This window comes from Podarcis erhardii, assembly GCF_964252035.2.
Source record: "Podarcis erhardii genome assembly, chromosome: 11".
Lineage (NCBI taxonomy): Eukaryota > Metazoa > Chordata > Lepidosauria > Squamata > Lacertidae > Podarcis > Podarcis erhardii.
In genome coordinates, this window is record NC_138501.1 from 5,093,982 (window position 1) to 5,117,327 (window position 23,346).

The 23,346-nt window shown below is 41.6% G+C and overlaps 1 protein-coding gene across 6 annotated transcripts in view; it reads left to right on the top strand.

The window, feature by feature from the left end:
- The window catches only part of LOC309352480 (transducin-like enhancer protein 4), a 132,458-nt gene that overhangs the window by 40,191 nt on the left and 68,921 nt on the right, over positions 1-23,346 (top strand). For 4 of the 6 annotated variants that reach the window (XR_014161338.1, XR_014161339.1, XR_014161342.1 and 1 more), the window contains one exon: positions 19,730-19,804. The exons of the other annotated variants lie outside the window; for them this stretch is intronic. Coding sequence is in view for 1 of the 4 variants with exons in the window: in XM_081880978.1 (XP_081737104.1) it covers positions 19,730-19,804 (75 nt within the window). In the remaining 3 variants the exon portion in view is untranslated. The remainder of the gene's footprint in view (positions 1-19,729; positions 19,805-23,346) is intronic. 6 annotated transcript variants of the gene reach the window in all.

Here is a 23,346-nt window from a genome sequence, read left to right on the forward strand (position 1 = left end):
CAGCAACATCTGGAAGGCCAAAGGTATCCACATGTGCTATAGTGGGAGGAAATTCTGTAACTAGAGTGGAGTAGCCTCTGAAAATACCACCCTTTCTATTCTACCGATGTATAAATCTGATGCAAGATGGCATTGTTAAGAGTCTTCTTGGGGACCCCAGAGATTGGAACAAGTACTGCACTGGGGTAAGTTCCTCCAACCCTGTTAGAAGATGGGTTGCTGCAATGTACACTAGCAAAATAATATCAGCTTTTTTTGGATTCTGAAGACAGTGTATGCTCTGTTACACAGCATGTTGGTGTTACAAACCTAATTTGGTCACGATTTTTTAAAACAGTCCGGGAATTTGCAAGGTTTCTTGTAGGAAACCTTGGCTCCTAAAATTGGTTCCTAAAATTGGAAAGTATTTGACATTTATAGTGCAAATGCCAGTAGCAGGCCTAATATCTGCTTTCAGGTGTGCTATGATACTTACCTTTTTTGTGATTGTAGCTTAGATGTTTTCCTTTGAAACACGGTCACAATATTTCCTTCTTCCATTTTCCATATAGCATTCCAGTTCACAAAAATAGTTTCCTCTCTTTATTCACTGGCAGTGCAAATATGAAAATGTCTTTTTTACAATGGAGTCGCCCATTGGAATTACAAATGTGGTTGGGGCAAATGATCAACAGTATGGAATGAGTTATCCTGCTGCTTCTTTTATCATCTCATTGGTTACATAAGCAGATGTGTAAAGACAAATCCCTGGTACCCTAAACCCTTGTGATTATCCTGTTGGGTTGTAATTTTACAAACAGTGGTTTGTTCTGCTTCTAGTCTTACATATCCTCTTGGCATTTGTATCTGATAGGGAGCAACAGGATTCCAAAAGAAAAATAATTGTCAGAATTTCCATATAGAGTTTAAGTAGAATGCTAGAAGAAAGGGATGCTCAGAGGAGATTTATCTCCCCACCCCCCCACCCCAATTAGTTCCATTCCTCTGTATCGTACATTGGGGAGGACAGAAGATAGATTTGGATCTCTTGTCAGATCAGCAAGGGGCTTCTAACTCACAGCTGTTCATGAACAGTACAACTTTTCCACCAAAACTAGGCTTCTCACATGAAGAAAGTAACTAGGAGTAGAATTATTGGTTGAGGATTGCAAATTCAGTTCAGTTTTGGTACTGAAAACAATTTCCTGGGTTCAGTGGCACCTTGTACCTAGCACATGTCTTCTTCACTTGGCTCTGGCTTGTAAATATTGGAGTTCTAATTAAAAAAACACCAAAGTAGATCCTAGTGGCCTCAAGTCTGCCCACTCTTGCCATGCACAAAGTAGCACATATGCCAGATGTTGAGACAGATGTTTCATCTTTAATTCCACTTACCCTGTGTTCTCTTCTCACCACCTTAGCATCTGCTTGGCCACAGGAAGCAAGATTTAAAGGCCAGTAACCACATACTTTCGTTTAAGCAATGCCTTCCCAGAATTGTGCTCATTACAGTGGTACCTCGGGTTAAGTACTTAATTCGTTCCGGAGGTCCATTCATAACCTGAAACTGTTCTTAACCTGAAGCACCACTTTAGCTAATGGAGCCTCCTGCTGCTGCTGCGCCGCCGGAGCACAATGTCTGTTCTTATTCTGAAGCAAAGTTCTTAACCCGAGGTAATATTTCTGGGTTAGCGGAGTCTGTAACCTGAAGCGTATGTAACCCGACAGTGTATTGGACAATAATGTTGAAGTGTATCAGATTCTAAGAAGGTCATTTCTCTTTATCAATATTTTGAAATCACAGGTAGGATTACACAGTTTTGTGCAGCAGTCAGCTGAGATGCGCAGTGTTTGGTGGGGAGCACAGATCATTTGTATCTGTAATGTTAATTATTTCAGCTATTTACTGCCCCTGGCAGTAAATGTTTCATCTAGGGCCACCCAGTGAGTGAGTGGTGCATTGAGCTAGTGAGCCTAGGTCTGCCATGTCCATATGAGATATTATTTTTATTACACCACATCGGGCCTGTTGTATGGTGGATTACAGTTTTTAAAAAGTGGACCTTCATGAATTAAGAGACAAGAATGAAGTTCTCTGGCCCATGACTATAAACTTGGTATCAAAAATAATGAACCACTAAATAGAACTGGCACTGCCATGTGACAGAATAACCCACTGAAAGCGTGGTAGGCAGAAATTTCTGCCTGAAAGCCCCAATCCCTTAAAAAATGTTGCCATTCATTGAGGGACTATTTTGCCATTCATTGAGGGACTGTTTTGATGAGGGACTATTTGCGCTCTGCTCCAGATAGCAAAATGTTGTGGGCCAGCATTGTCTGTGTGTCTTAGGGGGTGGGTCAGGAGTGCCAAATAGTTATAAAAGAGCGGCAGAAGGAGGAGTAAACTCATAAGGGTGAGAGAAAGGATTGGTTAAACGTGGTGCCACACTCAATGTGTGAGTTCTCAGCACAATCATTCAGTTGGTGGAAATAGGTCCTTGTGAGAGTACTCCACAACTCCAAATTCTATCTACACCAAGGCAACTTGAAGCTTGCACCTGTAAAAGTAAATAAATATGGTATATTTCCAAGCATTCTCCTATTTTGCTAAAGTCTGAATATTTCTTATTTTACATAATCTATTTCAGCTTTTGTATTGATATGGAATACCACATTTTTTAATTCAGAAATTGAAAACCAGTCTCTGTAGATAAATCTATTAAAGCTTTAGTAGTTGATTCAGTTACAGGTCAAATTGGCATTCATTTTATATGGTGATTTTTTTCAGGGCTGAGAAAAATGATTTTTTTAAAATTCAAGTGAGGAGGCAGATTGGGGGATTGATGATAAAAAGAGGGCTTTTAAAAGAAGTGTGACATTACTTGAGAACATTTATAAAAACAGGCAACTTCTGGCTATGTTAGGTGGGATATAAATGCAATAAATAATAACAATGACTAGGTGCTATTCTTAAAAAGGGGGGGATTGGGGTGGCACAAAAAGTCTTTAGCACCATGGATTTATAGCAGGAGATCTACAGGAACAGCCTTTGAAAATATCTTTAAAAATTTTCAAAATGCAAATTTTGGATGGCCATAACATATGTCTTGGGAGCTTATATGGTATAAAATGGCACTATTTACACTATTTACAACCTCAGCTGACAACAGTTTAATCAGTCACCACCATTAAAACATCTAATAGTTTAGGTCATCAGTCTCTTACTTCTACACCTCAAAGACTTCCAAATAACTTGACTGAAGTGAGTGGTGGTCTGAGCAGTAACGTCACAGTCAGTGCTATAAGATGCCTTTGGCAAAGTCTCAGTGAATCATGGGTGGCTAACCTGGGAGTCTTCAGATGTTGTTGTTGGACTCCCAGCTCCCATCAGCCTCAGCTAGCAAGATCAAGTATCAGGGATGATGGGAGTTGTAGACCAAATGACATCTATAGGGCTACAGGTTCCCCATCCCTGTGGTAGATAAAGTTGGGTTTGGAGGTGCAAGAATAGAAAGATGTCTGTTTCTACTAAATATCTCATGTTCCCTCAACAATATGATTTGGGTGTTCCATTTTTCCATGTACCATATTTAGTGTCTGCCATGTCTTTTTTCCATCAAGTTTGATATAAGCTCACTCTCCTTGGTTCTCAATGTCATTGTTTTTGCACTGAGTTACACTAGTTATAAAAAGTGTATAACTTCTTTTAGCTTTGTAATTTGAAGAGGCAGTTTCTTTCATTCCACTTTGGAATGAGATTCTTCTCTGGAGTTAGAATGGATACTCTGATTTGTCTTTCCATTAGCAATTCTGCCGAGCTATATCCGGTAGCTATCGGTGATGTTGACCTGTAGCTTTAAAAGAGCAATATGTCAGTCATTCTGTCTCAATATTTTCTTTGCAGTCTGTACTGCTCTCTCTGTCTCGCTATTTACTTGAAGACAGTGAGATCTGTTGATAATATGGTAAAAGTGGTAAGTTGTTGAGAACAAGTAGGATTCTGCAATTTGGTTGCATTATTGGTTATGGGTTTTATTCAACTAAGTTTTATTTAAAGTAGACCCACTGAAATTAATGAACATGACCCAGTTAGGTTTATTAATTTCAATAGGTCTCCTCTCAGTAAAACATTGTTTAATATCACTGTGAATCTATCTGGAATGCCAAAGCAAACAATGGTATTCAGTTATTAACAAAGCTTTGATGGGTAATAGGGAAGGGAAGGATATTGATATAATGGTAGTCCAAAACAACAAAAGTCCGTTGACTTCCCAGTTCACAGGCCATCTACTAGTTTCCCCCCCAATATGTATTGCATAGGTCAGCAACATGGTGCCTTTCAGCATTTATTGGACTCCAGCCCCCATCAAGGTCCATCCAGCATGGCCAATGGTCAAGGATCCCAGCAAGATCCGAAGGGCACAACATTGGCATGCTATTTTGTTTGCAGTAGTCAAAGGATACGAGTTTATGTTTTGTCATTTCCAGTACTAAGCCTCATTGCTCTCTGCTTGGCTCACTTGCAGCATTTGTCTAGGTAAATAAGGGCTTGGATATCTTTCATTAGTAACCTGTCCAATTCTTTCAGTTCCAGTCATTTTGACCCTGCTCCCCTCAGTTCAGTTATCCGTGTTGTCCTTGATGTCTCCAGGATTCTGCTTTCCCCTCCTGCTCCTATGTCAACTGCTCAGTAATATTAGGCTGTCTCTGTTTGCTCTTTGGTAGTAAAGTATAAAAGTCTGATTCCTCATACTCTTAATATGTCAGGAGGTAGTCAGGTGCACATGTAAACTTGGAGGTCAAACCATGCAATATGATGCCTAGAGGTTGCATTTGAGGGACATTCTATCATTCTAGCCATTTTTCCTCTGTAGTCACATCTGATAGCTATTCCTTTTTTCTGGTAGTGGCAGCATGGACTTCCAGGCAACATAGAGCCCACAAAGAGGGATGAGTTTGCCTGGTTGTCTGCTGTTCCTTCTGCAGTGGTGGTGGTAGCATCAAGGTGCAGATGGCACCAGAGAAAGGCCAAATATGGCGCAAAAGTGGTGGCGCTCTTGTGACGTAAGGAGTTCTGTCATCTTCCTTGAGATATCTGGAGGAATACTTGTGATTCCCAGTGCCATAGCCAGGGGGAGGGAAGGGTAGTTAGTTTTTTTGCCCTGGGTGAAGCTTCCAGAGGGGCGCCATTGAGGCTTCCAGCCTGTGTGTGTGTGTGTGTGTGTGTGTGTGTGTGTACACAAATGTGCATGGAGGGTGCCAAACTGGATCTTTGATCTTGGCTAAATAATGCCTAACCTTGCCCCTGGTGTTTCCAAATGGCATGGACTTGAAAGAGAATCTTGCAAAAGTTGTGATAAATGTAGTCTGTTTTGCATTCTGATATGTCATGGATTGGGTGGGGAAGCTGATCTGGCTTATGGGCAAGATTTTTCCCTTCTCTGCTCCTTGCAAACCAAATTCGACAGGGACTGAGACATCCACTTTCTGGTGAAGGTCCTCTTGTACTGGAAGTACATCTTTTTCTATAAACATGATAAACTTATTAATATCACATTCTGATCTGAATTTAGATCAACCAAGTTTACTGGCTTGCCATTCCATTTCTATAACTTTGTGAAGCATTAGGTCTTCTTTTAGCTTCATTCTTCTTGAAAGCCATTTGTTTGAAATTCCAAACACCAACTTATATATGGCTCCTCTTGACAAAATAAAAATAAAAATTAAGCCATTCATTTCATTCAGCCAGTTCATACAAGACTGAGCAGATTACTCAAACATTTGTCCAGGTTTATGAGCTCTTTGATAGAAGGAACCCATCTCATAAACTACATTTATCTTGGGGGTGAAATAGGCATCATACTTGACTAGAGCAATCTTAAGTTGTGCTTATGGTCCTCTTTGACAAGGTAAAGGATTTTTACAAAAATTGTTGGGTTTCTTTCTGTGTAGCAATAAAGAGTGGAGTTACATGTACAATTCATTCACCTTTGTGGAGTTTTGTGATTGGGGAAATTGGAGAAAACTCAGTACATGCTAAAGTTTTGAAAAATCAAATCCTCTAGCACACACACAAAATTTGATATGAAATAACTGTTATGTTATGTGGGCCACTAGTATGATTCTAGTATGCTGTCTCCTATGTTGCTTGATATTTTGGCAGGGCAGGTGGGCAGGGGATATACTTCTTAAAAAGAAGTAACTTGGTGTGTATGTGCTTATGATTTTCTTTGTCCTTATGTCTCCAAGAAAAAGATACATATTTTGGATGCCATCAAGCGCACTCTTCCTTATAATTCATTGCAGGAAACCTCCCTGCACATCAGAACCTGAGCAGATCTTCTAACATTATCCAGACCATAATGTGCCAGCAGAGGAAATGAATGAAATTGTGCCTAATAAATGGAGTGCACTGTGGTCCATGAAAGCTGATACCATAATACATTTGTTACTCTTTAAGCTGCCACACATCTTGTTTTTAGTGAATGTAAAGCTCCCTTGTGACTTCTGTGAATAAGACCCACTAAGAGCTGGTGAAAAAGGCAACCTAGTCACTAGCCAATACAACCCAGGGGGAAAGAATCCTTTCTGACTCTAGCTACGGTGATCAGTCATGTTGAGTTGTAGAAGAATAATTCATCAGATTTTTTTCCATTTTCCATTTTATTGAGAAATAAATCCATTAGAGCAGGCTTCCTCAACCTTGGTCTTCCAGATGTTTTTGGCCTACAACTCCCATGATCCATAGCCAGCAGGACCAGTGGTCAGGGATGATGGGAATTGTAGTCTCAAAACATCTGGAGGGCCAAGGTTGATTGAGGAAGCCTGCATTAGACTCTACAACTTGTATCTAGTTGTGGTATTACTTTATACTCTGAGACCATGTGGCAATGAGTAGTACACCCTGACTGGAACACAAATATCAGAATCCGGAAATATAGACATACATCAATGCTCATTGTAGGAGATGATGTTGATAAGCGGAAGAGTCAAAACTAGGAACCAGTTGGAAAGAGCATGGCACCCCCTCTCTGTAGTCCAAACCAATCTACATCCCCTCGTTTTCTTTTGTTAAACTTTTTTTTTTTTAAGCATAACGGCGCTGTACAGATCTGAACCTTGGCAAAAGATGGTAGACTCAGAGTAGTCTTCGAGCACCTGCAACAATCTACCTGATTTCTGACCTTTGCCTAGGGAACAATTGTTGCAACTGCCTATAATCATACAGTGGTGCCTCGCAAGACGAAAAGAATCCGTTCCGCGAGTCTCTTCGTCTAGCGGTCTTTTCGTCTTGCGAAGCAAGCCCATTGACGGCTTAGCGGATTAGCGCTTTTAGCGGCTTTTAGCAGCTTATTGGCTTAGCGGATAAGCAGATAAGCGGCTTAGTGGTTTAGAAAAGGGGGGGGGGACCCGCAGGAACTCGCAAGACATTTTCGTCTTGCGAAGCAAGCCCATAGGAAATTCGTTTTGCGAAGCACCTCCAAAACGGAAAACCCTTTTGTCTAGCGGGTTTTCCGTCTTGCGAGGCATTCGTCTTGCGGGGCACCACTGTACTAGGGTGGGTATCTGTGAGCAGGATGCACTAGAGATCCTGCTGTTCTCAGAAGCAACAAGTAAGTGCTGCTTTTTCATATCCTGGGCCACTTTACTTCTCAGTGTAAAACAGAAACACCTAAAGAAGTTGTCTTTTGTTTCAGCCATGTGAAGGCATTGACACTTATAAATGCTCTAGTCTGTATCCTTCCTTTTATGCACATATGTAAAAAAGAAATAAAAGGGAAGGCTGGAGAATGTCATCAGTCATTTATTTATTGTGCCTGTGGGGAAAATGAACAAAATGCAGTGGCTGCATGCACGGATGGCGGTGTTAGAGCCTGATAATCGTGCTAGGTTAACTCATCTGATTGCTTGTTAACTTCGTAAGAAATCAATGGCGTGCGCTAACATGGTTCGATGGAAGAGATCATCGTCTAAGTCACCAGAGATTTCTTACTAAGATTATCATTGTGGTGTGCCACCATTGTCTGAGCGATATGCAGGGCACTTTAATCAGCATGCCTAAGAACATTCTGACCTTGCCGTATAAATGATCTCAGCAGCAAACCAGCTAAAGACCGTGGAAACTCTTGCTTCCTTATAATACTTAATATGGTGTGTTGCATATTTCTAGTAATCATGGCTATTAAGTGGGATAATCAGTTTGTATATTTATGCAGCGTAGGGTCAGACTAGATGTAAAGCTAAGTGCAGGGCTGCCTCTGAAAATGGCAGCCACATAAAGAAAACCAGTTTAACCCTGTTTAGGCTTTCTTCCCCCGGTCTAATCATGGTGGTGGGAGTGTCAGAGCAGGGTCTCTCTGGCCCCATTCTTTCTTTCTATTGCATTAACGTTACTGTTCCTGCAGTCCTTTGCATTGGGGGCTGGACTTATGCAGCAATTATGTAGGATCCCCACATGATTTCGAGCCCTAGGACAGGCATAGGCAAACTCGGCCCTCCAGATGGTTTGGGACTACAACTCCCATCATCCCTGACCACTGGTCCTGCTAGCTAGGGATGATGGGAGTCCCAAAACGTCTGGAGGGCCGGGTTTGCCTGTGCCTGCCCTAGGATATCATGAGGCAAAAACGGTCCCTGGTGCAGAAGTAAAACCCCAGCTTCTCACATGGGAGTGAGTTGTGGGAGTGTGTAGCCACAGAGGGGGTGGGGCTTAAACTAGACACTCTCTGTGGCACCCCCGGCCCCTGTGAGTCCTTCTGCTCTTCACCGCTTGGGCTCGCTTGTCAAGGAGAGAACTGGTCAGCAAGCAGATTGTAGCAACTGTTGCTCGTTTTCCTCAGGACTATCACCACTCTTGTCTTCATCTCTTCTGAGCTGGCCAGTAGTTGGGTGGCTAACAGTGGAGAAAAGCAGCAGCAGCAGGTCCAGGGTGGGTCTGGGCCAGTGCCCATGCCAGCCCTTGACAGATGCCAGGGGTTGGCTTAGGATATGGGTTGCCTAATTCCTTCTCTGCTACAAAGCATGCTGGGTATTTTCATGCAAGTCTTGTTCTCTTTTCCCTACCTAACCCATCTGTCAGTATTGTGGCAAGGGCCTCTTCTGAGATGACCTTCCAGTTGTTATTGGACTCCTATTCCCACTATCCCTGGCCACAACATGCAGGCCACTGTGTTGATTATATCTGCACTCGCTGGATCATCACCTTGCCGTGGTGAGTGGGCTTACATGTTCCTATGACCCTTGTGAGTGAAGCTGTCAGGAGTCTCGTACTCCAAGCAGGGTCACCCAAGGCGGTAAGGTCAAAGGGGAGGAGCTAGACAAAGAATGACCCAAAAAGTCCTCAACGGCACAACAGGTGGAAGATTACTTAAGTAGTTATAACTTTGCAGCTAAAATGTATGAAAAAAGCAATTGTGTGTTTGCAGGAAGCTATGACATAATAACTCCTTGCTTGCTTCTTGTGCAGTGTGTGAAATGGCCCCAATACTGAAAGACTTAGTTCCTTAGTTTACTGGTTGACCCATTTTATTTTCTGAGTATGTTTCCCAAAGGCTTAGACAAATGAACTAAGTTTCCTCATAATGTATGCTCATTCTAGCATCGTCCAGTGCTAATGGCATGGTGCTCCATTGGCATATGATAGATGGAGCAATATAACTTTGCTCTATTGCTTTCCTGGAGCAGGAGGAGGGTGACGGTGCTATTCTACACATTTTAACTTTAAATTTAAAAAGTGCTGAGTTTTAGAAGACGGTAAAACATTTTTACAAGATGACCCAAGGACTTGGTGTGGGGAGATTGGTGTTGCTCTACATTTGAGGTGTTACAGGCATTCTTCAGTAGACGTCAGTGAATCTTGTTCAACTATTAAAATGCAACTCTAGCAGTAACCATGCAGCTCTGGGGGTGAGGAGTAAGTTTCCCAGTCACTAAACACTGTTTGAGTGCTTGAAAAATGTGATATCCACTTTATAGAAGTTCTACCTTGAGGAACAACAAATGTACATTTGTTACTCCATACATTAGTACATTGTACGTTTAGTACACTGCAAACTGATTTATCTGGGAGGACCCTCAGTCTTCCTGTCTTTCCCCACTTTCTTTTTGCCTTTATTTTCCACCTCTACTCATGGTTTCTTATCAATAGAAGAACAATATGATACGAGAACTATCCATTTCCCTCCTGATAAAGGAAATGCATGCTGCTGCTTTTTTTGAGGCACATGGAAATCCTGGAGACTTTGCATTCAGAACTTTTGTGCTGTGTTCCTTTGCCAACCGTAACCTTCGAATGTGACTTACTGTCAATTTCCATGGGACTAGCATCTTCTGTCTGGGAAATGGCCATCATTATTGTCTTTGAGACACTCATAGAGGTGAATGGACATCATAAGCACTGATGAGCAAAGGCTAGTATTTGACTTGTACATTAATTTGTTGATGCCAGAAGGTCTCTGTTTCATGCTGCACTCCCTATGTGCACAATTCTGTTCCACAGTGATTCTGCACCAGTGATTTTTCTTTACATCAATAATCTCAGTAGAAAAATATTTTCTGAAAATTGTGTCCTAATGGTAATGCTTTGCAATTAGTTGACCTATGATGTAAATACAGTGGTGCCTCGCAAGACGAAATTAATCCGTTCTGTGAGGCTCTTCGTATAGCGGATTTTTCGTCTTGCGAAGCAAGCCCATTGACAGCTTAGCGGATTAGCGCTATTAGTGGTTTAGCGGCTTTTAGCGGATCAGCTGATAAGCGTCTTATCAGCGGATCAGATGATAAGCGGCTTAGGGCTTAGGAAAAGGGGGGGGGAAAGGGGAAAAAAACCGCAGGAACTCGCAAGACATTTTGCGAAGCAAGCCCATAGGGAAATTCGTTTTGCGAAGTGCCTCCAAAACGGAAAACCCTTTTGTCTAGCGGGTTTTCTGTCTTGCGAGGCGTTCGTCTTGCGGGGCACCACTGTAGGGTAAAACTACTTGTTTAGCTTGCAGAACATATAATAGGTCCTAGAACAGACAATTTAATGGTAAGTCTGTGAGCTCTTAGAAAAGGATGCTGTGATTACTAAGACTCAGCATAGGTTTTAAAAAAATAAGTTATGTCAGATGACGCTAATTTCTTTCTTTTTTGAGTACAAGCTTGGTGGATCAGGGGAATGCTGTGGAAATAGTGTATCTTGATTTCAGTAAGGCTTTTGACAAAGTCCTCCATGATATTCTTGCAAGGAAGCTGGTAATATGTGGGTTGAATAAGGTTACTGTTATGTGGCTTTGTAGCTCGTTGACTGACGGAACCCAAAGAGTACTCATTAATGGTTCCTCGTCATCCTGGGGAAAAGTGACAAGTGGGGTGCTGCAGGATTCTGTCCTGGGCCCAGTGTTGTTCAACATAATTATAAATGACTTGGATGAAGGAATTGAAGGGATGCTCATCAAATTAGCAGATGACACCAAACTGGGAGGGGTTACTAATGCTGTAGAACAGTGTTTCCCAACTTTGTGCCTCCAGCTGTTTTTGAACTACAACTCCCATCATCCCTGACTAGCAAGACCAGTGGCAAGGGATGATGGGAATTGTAGTCCAAAAACAGCTTGGGAAACACTGCTGTAGAAGATAGAATCAGAATTCAAAATAACCTTAACAGATTGGAGAACTGGGGCCAAGCTAACAAAATGAATTTCCATAGGGACAAATGTAAGGTTCTGCACTTAGGCAGGAAGAACTAGATGCACAAATATAGGGTCAGGGACACCTGGCTTACTAGGAGTACAAGTGAAAAGGATCTAGGGGTTTTGGTGGGCCACAAGGTTAACATGAGTCAACAGTGTGGGATGCAGCAGCAAAAAAATAGCTAATGCTATTCTAGGCTGCATCAACAGAAGTATAGTATCCAGATCAAGGGAAGTAAGAGTCCCACTCTATTCTGCCTTGGTCATGCCACACATGGAATACTGGGTCCAGTTCTGGGCATCTCAATTTAAGAAGGATGTTGTCAAGCTGGAAGGTGTGCAGAGGAGGGCAACCAAGATGATCAAGCATCAGAAACTAGACCCGAGGAGGGCGTGAAGGATTTGGGTATGTTTAGCCTGGAAAAGCGGAGACTGGGAGGAAATATGATAGCCATCTTCAAATATCTAAAGGACTGTCACACAGAGAGGGAACAAGCTTGTTTTCTCCTGCTCGGGAGGGTAGGACCTGAACCAGTGGCGTCAAGTTACAAGAAAGGAGATTTCAACTAAAGATACTGTCAGAAAGTGTTTCTGCAAGACCTGTTTGACGCTGGAACAGTCTCCCTCTGGAGGTTGTGGACTCTTCTTCCTTGGAAGCATTTAAGCAGAGGTTGGATGGCCATCTGTCATGGATGCTTTAGCTGAGATTCCTGCATTTCAGGGGGTTGTACTAGATGACCCTTGGATCCCTTCCAACTCTACGATTTTATGGTAAAGAAAACGGGCGATTCAGCAATTTCTTACTGAACCATTAGTAAGATATACTAGATATTTCTCAAAAGAATGATCTGAACAATGGGCTATTTATGTGTATTAGGCTTGCCATACGTCAGGAAAATTCTGGTTTTTGCGTGTAAAAATGGCATTGGGGGAATTTTGCCAAATCAGCAAAATGTCGGGGGAAACCTGGATGTATGGCAACGCAATGGTAGAAGGAGTGGAAACAGCACCAAAAGCTTAAAAAAAGCTCAACTATTTGAGTGGGTTTCTTTAAGAAAAGCAATTCTACTCTTTGAAATATGGCAACCCTAATGTGCACTAAAAACAACTATATACTACCCTTCTTCCTACTTAGGGTTTTCAGATGGTGTATAGCCAATTACAGAACCCACCCTGTTCCAAAGCCTATGTCACTAATGTGGTGCCCTTCAGTTGTTGTTAGACTACAACATCCATTATTTCTTACCATTTTTCAGGTTGGCTGGACTGATGGAAGTTGGACTCTACACTGGCCACTCCTGCTATAATGCAATAGAATGAAATATATTCCCAGTAAACTTGGGTTAACAAAGTGGATTATAGGAAGTAATAGCTACACAGATTTTATTTATGATGCCTGTTCTACACACTCATACAGAAATTGCCTCCGCTATCCCCCACTGGTCATGTGCACCAGTATTAACTATGCTCTCTCTTTTACTACCCAACCTGAATTACTCGAGCTTGTAGTATTTGCCTGAATCTATTTAAAACTTTACTTGCTATCTTGAGACATTCAAAAGCAAGTTGTTTTTCCTCCACTGAACTTGTGTGTGTTTGTGTGTGAATGTGTTTCCCTCCAAGGAAATGGTGCTGTGATAGTACATTACACCATGGAAGAAGCCGTGAGTATTTCATGTAGCAGTAGAGTAAGGAGATGCTTCAAGGAAACTCTGGCTTCCACCCAGTTTTGAATACAATGTCTTTGGTTTCTTTGTCCGGTCCTTTATAATGGCTAAAAAGCCTCTTACTGTACTTAAGACCTGCTCTTCCCACCCACCCCTTCTCCCCAGTTCCCATCAATATAAAGAAAATCCTCCAGTTCTTAAATCTCTTTTCAGTTAGTGTGTACTACTAAGAGAGTTTTTAATGCTCTGCTAGTGCTCTGAGGGGTGGCACTGACTTTATTTTTTTTTGGTTAAACCTACTTTTCTAAATCTTTTAAAAGTAAATGTTATCTCCAGAGCATTTGCAAATTCAGACTCTGTGCCCATCCTAAAGAGGATTAACTGAAATAAAGATACATTTAACAGCAAAAGAATATCTGGATGCCCCCCCCTTTTCTCTCTCTTTTTTTTTACTAGGAAGGAGTGTGCGCAGAAACATGTATTAATGCCTTGGAGTAAATGTTTAATATTGAAGCACTCCATTCCTTTCTTATGCTTTCTGGGCAGAATAGCAAATGGAAATTATTTGAAAAGAGGATTTTTAAAGGCTTCACGGCTCAGATGTTGGGAAATAAAATAGGCCTGACCTACATTAGCAAAAAAACTATTTGGATGGTGTTGATAATGGCGTCACATGGAGCTTCCTATTGTCTGATGCGCTGATTACTGATGAGCATGATCATATTAGACTAATATATTGTAATCCCCCCCCCCAAATACTTCAGTTGTCGTTTTTGTAGAACCAGACAGAATCCCTTCACTTTGTACTTCATTCTGAATGATGGAGTGAATTGCCATACTCTTATGTTAGTCTGCATTTAAAGGTATTAGCTGGCTTCAGAAACTTTAGTCGTATGTGTGAGAGTGATTTTATTAAGAAGGAAGTTTTTAAAATGTATTCTCTTGAGCTCATTCATGTGTAATCCAACTATAGCACTTACAACAAGGAATCGAAAGCATCTGAGCGCCTTCACCGGAGGCACCTTTGGTGAAGTGGTGGCATCCTTCTGGTTTGTGTTCAATCAAGAACCTTCCTTGCCTGGTGACCACCAGAGATTTTGAACTCTAGCACTGTCAGTGGTCAGGGATGATGGGAGTTGCAGTCCAGCAACAACTGGAAGGCTGCGGACTTCCATATTAGCAACTTTTAAGCTGATCAAATCCAAACTTCATTGGTTGTGGCCTTTATTTGTCAGCTTAAAACTTCTAGAAAGAAACCACCACCAGCAAGTTGCTATCTCAACAAGAACCTCCCAGTAGAGATTGATGCAAATACTTCTTTCAGCATCTTTGTCTGTTTTGGTGTTCCTTGGACACACACCTTCTTATTAATTATTTTGCTTTTCAGACTTCCTGTCTTTCCTTCTGGTGAATTTGGGTTTGATTTATCCGAGTTTATGCTCTTTGTTCTTAGGGACAAATCTTCCATTTCTTAAAGTTATATGTCTTGCATTTTGTAGCCTCCTTGACTCACATACAGTCTGTGATAGACACTGTATTTAAGCCTCTATTACAAATGTATGTGTATGCTTGGAAAATTAGGCTTCATGCTTGTTGAAGGTATGTGACCCTCTAGCTTCATTCTTCAACTTCCCTTTTCACTCTTTTGCAAAATGCGATGCTGAAAAAGCATATTTGGAGTTTATTTGGGGGGGGGGAGAGGGGTTGGAGTAATTTTCCACTTAAACATATTTCATTTTCAATGTTATCGTCACTGTTTCTAAGTAGCTCAACATTGTTTGTCTTGAATCAGTTTCTTGGCACCACTGGTGATTAAATCAACAGTCGCCTCTTTCCTTGTAGACTTATAAATAACTACATCAGGGAAATTTGTCTAGTTCTGTAAGGCCCGAAATTACATTTTACCCTCATATATTTATGGCATTCATTATTATAGTTTCTACCTTCTTCCACCTTCCTGATGCCTCCTCGCATTTCAAGATCACCATCAGAATTTTGGTCAGGTAGCATAATATGTCCCTAATACTGTATTGCTTTTTTTGGCTTGAACTTCTACCTGTAGTGATTCTGTGAATAAACTTGTTTCCTGCAAGAGCTGGGATTGTGTGCTTCTTTTGACATAGCAGTACTCCAATATGTCCCAAGGATTTTGTATCCAGGGATAACAATATCCTATTGGTTTTTTTCTGCTCTTCTACGCTTCTGATTCTGGCCCCTCCCCCCCGGCTTGTCCACATTTGATAATTACTTAGCTGTTAATCCGTTTCCTCCACCACCACCATTTCGAATTAGTCTGGAGAAGTCCACAACCACACGCATTTGAATTTGTACTTGAGGAGCAATTTTGGTCTTTCATGTTCATCCCAGCAAGTGATCCCTGTTGTGTTTGTCGCCTCCTTCTATTTTGTTGATTCTATATGCCAATTAAGTACGCACAGGGCATGCACTCAAATAGCTGAAGGTGCGCATGAGCACATGCATAGATCACCGTGGAGAGCTGCTGCCACCACGGTAGGCAGTAGTGAGTTAGATGGTGCCAATGACTTTAGGCAGCTTTCTGAGTGCCCTTCTTTTGCAGCTCAGAGCCTGGAGTTGGGAGCAGGGAGGAAAGTGAAAAGTCAAAGCCAATCCCAGGTTTAACCAACATTTTGGACTGGGGAGAAGGTGGGGTTCATTCCCTATCCTCTACGTGAAACCCATGATCCCCTGGTGAGTGTGAGTGAGATCAGACATTGGTAATCGGGCCCTGGTAATCCTGGTCTACTTTCCCCAGAAGTTGGTTTAGATGCTACACATACAGCTTTTGTGATCTTGGGTGCCAGCAGTTGGTTCCATTATAGTTCATTCAGGTAAAAAGGCAAAGTTGGAAAAGATGAAACTCAGTGAAGAAAGAAATTAAGGCCCCACTGCATACCTGGGGGGAAAGTAGTTGAGTGGGGAAGAGGATTGGGGTGGGGAATGATCAGGGTCTAAGAAGGACATGGGGAAGAATTCTAATAGTTGTGAAGAAAGAAAAGAACGAAGAAGAAAATGGCAGAGGGGAGAAGAAGGATTCCAGGATTAGAAAGTGATGAGGAATGTGAAGAGGCGAATTGATGAGAAAGGAAGGGAGCAGGAATAAATTATGAAATGAAGGAAGGCTAAAAGATGGAAGAACAAAAGAAGAGGAGGAGGGTTAATTTTGACCATTCCCAGCCCACCAGCGTTCTTCCTTTGAGGCCCCACCGGATTCTTAGATGCCCCAGGTCACCTTTTGGATTGTCATCATCATCAAGTTGTTGGAGCCAAACTTAGCAGCTGCTGCTCACGGGACTCAGCTGGTTTATGAGTGACTTGAGGAGGGAAGGGAGGAGATAGTGACCAGCCCCTCTGCTTTTCCTGCTAATCCACCTTCACATTAGGGAATAGAGTACCCAAGTGGTTGTGAGAGTCGGGGGTGGGGGGGCGGGAGTGGGAAAGGAACAAAACAGAGAACAAGGGGAGGCAATAGCCAAGTCCTGTGTTAGAAGATGTTTAAGGTCTTGTATATATAAAATAGATGTTCATAAATGTACTAAACACATGCAAATATGTAAACCACCTGTCTGAAACCCACAGAAAAGTCCAGAAACCATTTTCTCTCTCCCAAAATGACCTCAAATATTTCTCTGCAAGGTCTAAGGAAATGGGAAAGCTCCCCATTGTCTCTGTGCTCACAAATCCTGCCTTAACGGCACATTTAAAGTGTGAATAGGGTGAGCCTGTGACCTGGATTCAGGAATTAAATAGTTATAATAACAAAAGAGTGGCCAAAACCCAGATAATGCATTCAGGTAAATGGCAGACAGGAGATAAACATCGCACTCAGATTTCTGTTGTAGACCGCCTTTTCTGTGATGTAGGTATGATATATCTGGAGGGTGGTCTTGGGCTACACCCCTTCTGTGATGTATGTATGATGTTTCTGGGGGTGGTCTGGAGTTTGAGGGTGGGCAATTTAAAATGTCTATATAAGGGTGGGCACACCTTTGTTCTGGGTCCCTCCCCCCCACCTGTGTGTGAGGGGGAGCACCCTTTTGCCACAGCTTTAATAAAGATCAGGTTTACTAGCTGCTTTGCTTCTCAATATTCTCTGGTTGGTCTCTGTTGTTTTCTCCTACAACCTACAAAAGGACTCTATATGGGCTCTTGGGTACCCTACAAGGGAAAAGGAGCAGTTTTTTCTCATAGCACCTGCAAACAGCAGCACACAAGAAGCATTGCCAGCAAACCTGGTCCCAGTCACCAGGCCCAGTTTTAAAACTACTGCTGATTTGGATTTTTGCAGCCCTCTGTTTTCCTGTTTTGCACTCATTGCACAAAGCTCTTCATGTTTGTAGTTCGTTTCCCGTTTTCTTTTAAAGCAGCTGAATGCTCAGCAACCCTAGTAAGAATTCTCTCTGTGCACAGAAGCAACAGGACAGCCCTGTGCGTGGGAGTTTTGAGTATGTTTATACTTCTTTGGTGGTGGTAGTATGATGCTGGTGTCCTCCATCATTACGTCTAGAGCTGTGGTTTTCAGCTGGGGTGCCAGGGATGCCACGGGCAGCACCAGCCTCCATCCCTCCTTCCTTCCTTCCCTTCCTCCTCTGATGTCCTCCCATGTCTCTGTCTCCAGAGGTTTGTGCAGCTGTTTGTTGCAGTGGGCCTGGCTACAAGCTCTCCAGTCGAATGGTGCCTCTGGGGTCAGTCAGGGGGTGCTGGTTGCCAGGAGCTGAGGTGGCCTCAGAGTAAGCAAGCAAGTGAGGGAGGGAGCCCAAGGGGAGAGGAGAGGAGGCTGAGGGAACCCTCCACAAGGGAAGGTGATCGAAAAGGGGTGAGAGGCTGCCAGCTCGGCAGGGAAGGGGCCGAGCTCCTGAGACTCGGGAGTGCGTTTCCCCACAGGGGAGCCACAGAAAGAATGTAGTTGGTCAGGGGAGCCGTGGACTCAAAAAGGTTGAAAACCTCTGGTCTAGAGTAAGGAAAATCTTGATTCTTGCATCGATTCACCAACAGTCTATTTGGCAATTCATTCTCCAGTGTTCCTACAAGTTAGAGTATCCTGCCCTTTGTCTTTCCTTAGAGCTCCATCTTACTTATTGGAGTGTCGTTTCCCCTAAACGGGAAAACTTTGTGGCGCTCCAGTCTAGAACATTTTTGATTCCGTTTTGTGCACCACTCTGCTTTTCTAGAGGGCAAGCAAATTTCAAACCTGCTGAGCTGAACAGCATTGAGACTTTAACAATATGTTCAGTCTACCTGATCTTTATGAAACAAATTGCATTGAAACTACCATGGCTCTAAGCCAAGGGCTGCTGGGAATTATGGTTCTTTGGGAGGGGCCAGAGATATCTTTAAAAAAACAGCAAAAACATTTCAGCACCCTCACCCCAAACTACCCATTTTTGACTTCTTGGAGGCCCAGGGGAGTCATGATAGTTAAAGCTGTGTGATGATATAGCGCCGGTAAGCCAGCCCACCTCATTTCAAGCCTCAGACATTTATCTGAGAGTTTCATGAAGGCTTTTTCCCCTAGTGTAAGCATGTTTAGAATCTCAGCCTTAGCCTTAATCATGGCTCTGGTGATCGAAACAGCCAAAGGCTTTCACATTTTGATTGAAATATGAACAAAGATTCAACATGTATTTTTCCCTATAGCAAAGCTTCTTTAAAATGTGCCGACGCCTGTGTCTTCTGTCTCCAGACTTGTAATCCTAAATTAGCAAGCTTGTCTTTGCCTTGTTTACATACAGATGAAAGGCCAGGGTGTTTCAGCTTACTCTCTTTCCCTATCCCCTCTCTCTCTCTCTCTCTCTCTCTGTCTCTCTCTCTCTCTCTCTCTCTCTCTCATTTAATTGCTTCAAGTCTGGATTAACCCCTTTGTTGGAATAAATAAAATTAAAGCTGAAGCAAGTTAAGGGATATATTTATATCAAAGTAAGCAGTCAAGTGCACAAGTCGGAGAGAATTAGAACTAACGTTTGCTTTTCTGACAAGGAAATAGCGTGGCTAGTGGGTGGGTGCCTTGTTTTTCAAATGCATCACTTTGTTCACTACATTTTGCTGCCTTATTCCTAGAGAACGATTCTTGCAGTTGAGGACAGCACTGTCCTCTTAAGTCACAGATTGGTATGCTGCTGTTGCCCATTTGGAGTAGAGAGTTCTCTCTGGGCAGAGAGATGAAAGCTGAATTCCAGTTAATTACTTGGTCTGGATAAAATAAACCCTCACCTCGAGCTATCTTACAAATCCACCCAGAATTCTTGCTCTGTAAGGCACATATTATTTCAGGCCTGCATGCAATCTAAAAGAGGGTTTTTTTTAAAAAAAGCTTATTTTTAAAGGAGAGAAGGAAATTCTGTGCTTAATTCACTAGAAAGCAAATAATTTTATTCTGTTTCTGATCTTCATTTATAGCACCAGCAACAAGTGGTGCAGGCTGTGGAACGGGCCAAACAAGTGACCATGGCAGAACTGAACGCAATCATTGGGGTATGTCGTCTTTCCATTTTAGCTTTCATAGTCTTTTTTAAAATTAGTTCACTTTCTTTCTTTTTTCCTCCAAACTCTGCTTTTTGTTGTGAAGTTTAGTTCTCTCAGCTGGTCAGAAATAAATTGGACAGCAGTGGATCCAAGCACTGGTTAATCTGTGCTTCTACAAATTGGTCAAGCTGTCCCTTTGTTGCAGCCCACCTAACAATATATACATATACGCTGTGCTTTTGAAACTTCGTAACAAGCCAGCTGGTAAACAAAAGAATTCTACTGACCATGTAGCTATTTCACATTTTCATTTTTCCAACTCATTTCTTTTTAAATGTGCAGAAGCTCAAAAGACTGACAACCAAATTGACAGAAGATGCTCCTATCTGGTGGAGAGCTTTGCCAGCCTTATATTTTAAGATCTTTCAGACCCTCATTTACTCACTGGAAGTATCTACGGGCATCAAGATGTAATGTGTGAACTGAGACATCTGCTGTAGCAAGTTCCACAATCTGAAATGTACTTCTTTTGAGGATGTGGAAGCTGCCATCGTAGAAGAACAAGTAGGATAATGCAGAAGGTGTAGGATTTGCAGTGCAGTGTTACCTCGGAAGTCGAATGGAATCTGTTCTAGAATTTCGTTCGACTTCCAAAACATTCGGAAACCAAGGCACGGCTTCTGATTGGCTGCAGGAAGCTCCTGCATCCAATTGGAAGCCACTTCGGACGTTTGGGTTCCAAAGAAGGTTTGCAAACCGGAACACTCACTTCTGGGTTTGCGGCATTCAGGAGCCAAAACGTTTGACTCGCAAGGCATTTGGGATCCAAGGTACAACTGTAGTTTTTATCTCATGTGCTCCTGCAAAGCATGCATTTGATTTTACTTATTTTTCAAAATTGTAACCCACCTCTCAAGCAGGCCAGAGTTCTCAAGGTGGTTGTAAAGAAATAGTGGGAAAAGGTTGTGTCTGTTTTTAAGTCATATCATTTACAAATTAAAAATTAATATGTAAAATATTAGTAATCATTCATTAAACATTAAACAAAATATAAGAAAACAACAAGAAGTCATCAGCCACAGGAAATAGGTATTTTCAAAATTGACCATCAGATCTGATTATTTTCTGAATGCACGTCTCATTGCTTAGGGTGGAGAATGGCTTCTGTGCATGAAGGAGGAGGCTAAAGGAACATCTGTGCAAACCTCAAGATGCATTTCAAAGCTATCCAAATATGATCAGTAAACTGCACACTGATTGTGTCTTGACTTTGCATAGTGTACACCCTTTGACCTTTTCTTGCTTGTTGTTTTTCGCACCTCTTTTTAAAACACCTCTAGAAGAAATGGTGCGATTGAATTCTGGAAACAAAGCGCCCCCCCCCACATGTGCCCTATTTTAGTTAGAGTAGAGCACCTTGTTTTCTCATGTTGCCTTTATTCCTTTTAACAATTCCAGCATGCCTTTGGGGCCTCTTTGCAAATATCATTCAGGTTGTTTTGACCTGAGATAATTGTATTTTGTAGCAAGGACTCAAAGTGCCACACACAGGGTTCTGTGTCCACACCTAGGAGATTTTCCCCACCAGCCCCTTGTACTCCAAAGAGCTCGAGGTTGATATTTTAGATCAAATTCAGTGTGGCACAAGAAGCAAAATCTGCTCATATGGAATCGCTTTCCACTTTTACTAGTTCCTTTGTTTGTAGCTAATTCCAAGTCTCTGCCATCCCAAATACATAACATAGTTTTATGGAAAGCCATAAGTAATATTCCAAGGCAAAGGTGGGTTGTTGGGGTTTTTTGCAGAATTATCTAGGAATAAGGGATTGGGTAATATGACTCGTAGTGGCCATCTATCATTACATTTCAGTTGGCTTTTTACTTTCTTGAGAACTGGTGGGCTCCTCATTGGCATTAACTGGGACAAGATTTTGTCCCAGTAAATTTAATATGAAATGTTAAATGCTGCCTCCTGAATTTCACACAGTAACTGGGCACATAGTAACAACATTTAATGGGCTCCCTTTAAACAAAGGAGGAGGAGGAGAAAACTTTTTATGATTCACTTCTAAAGGCTGATAAAACAGTTGGTTGTTCAGAAGTACCATATAAAATAAAGGTGAGGAAAAATCACTAATAGCCCCATTATTCACATCTGTAATTATTCAGTTAGTTCAAGCAATTGTTTAAGTTATTCTAATGAAGACCTTACCGTGTGCCTCTCCTTTCTCTGCCCACTCGCAAATGCTTTTTTCCCTTTTGTGTATAGAATATACATAAAAGTCTCCCTTTAAAAATGCACTGTATCAAACACGCTTTGAAATGCTAATTATTCCATTTACTTTCATTAAAATTCAAATTGCTGAGTGAAGATGTGGATAAGGGTTGCGGAATAATCAATCTGTAGTGAAGATATTCCTTCATTTATGCTTCTATCTTTTAACAAGGAAGTAAGGGCACTCTGATCCTGGCTGACAGTAGTGTAGAGCGTGGTCTGATTGTAGCTTGTTTTTCTTAATAGGCTATTTTGAGTGTTCTTTCCAATCCCTCTGACCACAAGAAAATACCAGCAGTCAATTAAAAAATATAAATGGGAAAGAGTAACCTTTATTTCCTCTGAAGTGCCCCTTAGAAAGGAAGAGATGAATCAGACAGAGTAGGTTGTGTCGAATCATGAATAACATTTGTTATATGTCTTTTACGCTCCAGTGGGGAGACTAGAAGATGAATAATTTCCCAATTAGTTTTCATTACCTAATAAAACTACTGCTATCTAAATATTCTTTGAATAAAATAAATTGCAAAAGGTCTGATTTTTTTAAAAAAATGTAAGTGCTTTTTATGTAAAGTTATGAGAGTGTGAGCCTTGCTTTACTCTGATTGTTAGACATTTTTTAAAACCACTCAACATTGTTTTAGTTGATGGACATGCATCTTGTAGTCCAGTGTGTGTAGTTTTTGTTTTATTCCATTTTTTAAGTGTTGTGTGGCGTTTCAGTGAAAATCTCCCTTTTAATTTTACTGTGAACTTCAAACTGCACCAAATGACTGCTTTCCCTCTGGCTCCTTGCTACCAGCTGGAGTTACAGCCTTTCAAACTAATTTAGATACCCTACATGGTTATACGTATTTAAATGAAGAAATATGAGAATAACATTGTCTTACAAAAGGCATTTAATTTCACTGAGCAGGTAGGAGAGTTTATCCTCGCTAGGTGGCTGTTTTAACTGAATTTGGACATTCACAGGGTTGTGGGGAAACTCATTCTTCTCCCATGTGCCCACCCTCAGTCATTTTCATCCCTTCTTTTAAAAAATAAATCTCTGTATACAAAATAATAGTGCTTCATTAATATCCATATTTTGGGGTTCCTCAAGCGGTGCACTATCTTGAGTATATCTCGGTAGAAAAAGGCAGGCTGTAAATGATACACATACATACATAGAAATGTTAGGAAAGAAAGTGCAGTGCTTTGTAGAATAAAATATACATGGGAGATATGCGGGGCCATCAAGGATTGATCTAAAGGAGTTCTGTGATGTAGTTCAGGA